Source organism: Sinocyclocheilus anshuiensis, unplaced genomic scaffold, assembly GCF_001515605.1.
Source record: "Sinocyclocheilus anshuiensis isolate Anshui unplaced genomic scaffold, SAMN03320099.WGS_v1.1 scaffold1287, whole genome shotgun sequence".
Lineage (NCBI taxonomy): Eukaryota > Metazoa > Chordata > Actinopteri > Cypriniformes > Cyprinidae > Sinocyclocheilus > Sinocyclocheilus anshuiensis.
This window is the reverse complement of record NW_015539958.1, coordinates 350,699-351,279: the sequence shown is the minus strand read 5'-3', so window position 1 is coordinate 351,279 and position 581 is coordinate 350,699. Positions and strand designations below refer to the sequence as shown.

At 38.0% G+C, this 581-nt stretch overlaps 1 protein-coding gene across 1 annotated transcript in view; it reads left to right on the top strand.

The window, feature by feature from the left end:
• Nucleotides 1–169, top strand: part of LOC107687019 (ATP-citrate synthase-like) — a 29,491-nt gene extending 29,322 nt beyond the window's left edge. The window contains exon 27 of the mRNA XM_016484157.1: nt 112–169. Within this exon, the coding sequence (XP_016339643.1) occupies nt 112–169 (58 nt within the window). The remainder of the gene's footprint in view (nt 1–111) is intronic.
• The last annotated feature ends 412 nt before the right edge of the window (nt 170–581 follow it).

Here is a 581-nt window from a genome sequence, read left to right as displayed (position 1 = left end):
TGTGTGTGTGTGTGTGTGTGTGTGTGTGTGTGTGTGTGTGTGTGAGATCTATCTCTGACGTGTCTGTTATGAAATAATGTTATTTAAACAACCTTATCTCTTTTTATGCAGGTCATTATCTGGACCAGAAGCGGTTGAAGCAGGGTTTGTACCGCCATCCTTGGGATGATATTTCTTATGTACTTCCAGAACACATGACCATGTAATGACAGAATCCAGATCTCACTGAACCTGTGAGCTATGGAAGTAAAAGAAGTTCTCATGTATGTGTAAATGTGTGCATGCACTCCTCCAAATGTGAGTGTTTGCATTACATTCTTTTCCTCCGTGTTTGTGATTTTGTGTAAAAGTGAGGGTGTAAAACTTTTCTGCTATAAACTGTAATTGTAACCCGTCAATAACCTAAATGCCTAGTATTGATTGTGCAAAGTAATTTTAATGCTGTGAAAACATCCGAACACATTCCATATTTCTGTGGTAAACATCTCATGTATATGTAAAACACGTAAATCTGCTTGTCATGTCAGTGTGCCTACAAAAGGGAAATTAGATTAGAAACTAAAACGCCTGGTTGCTGGTAT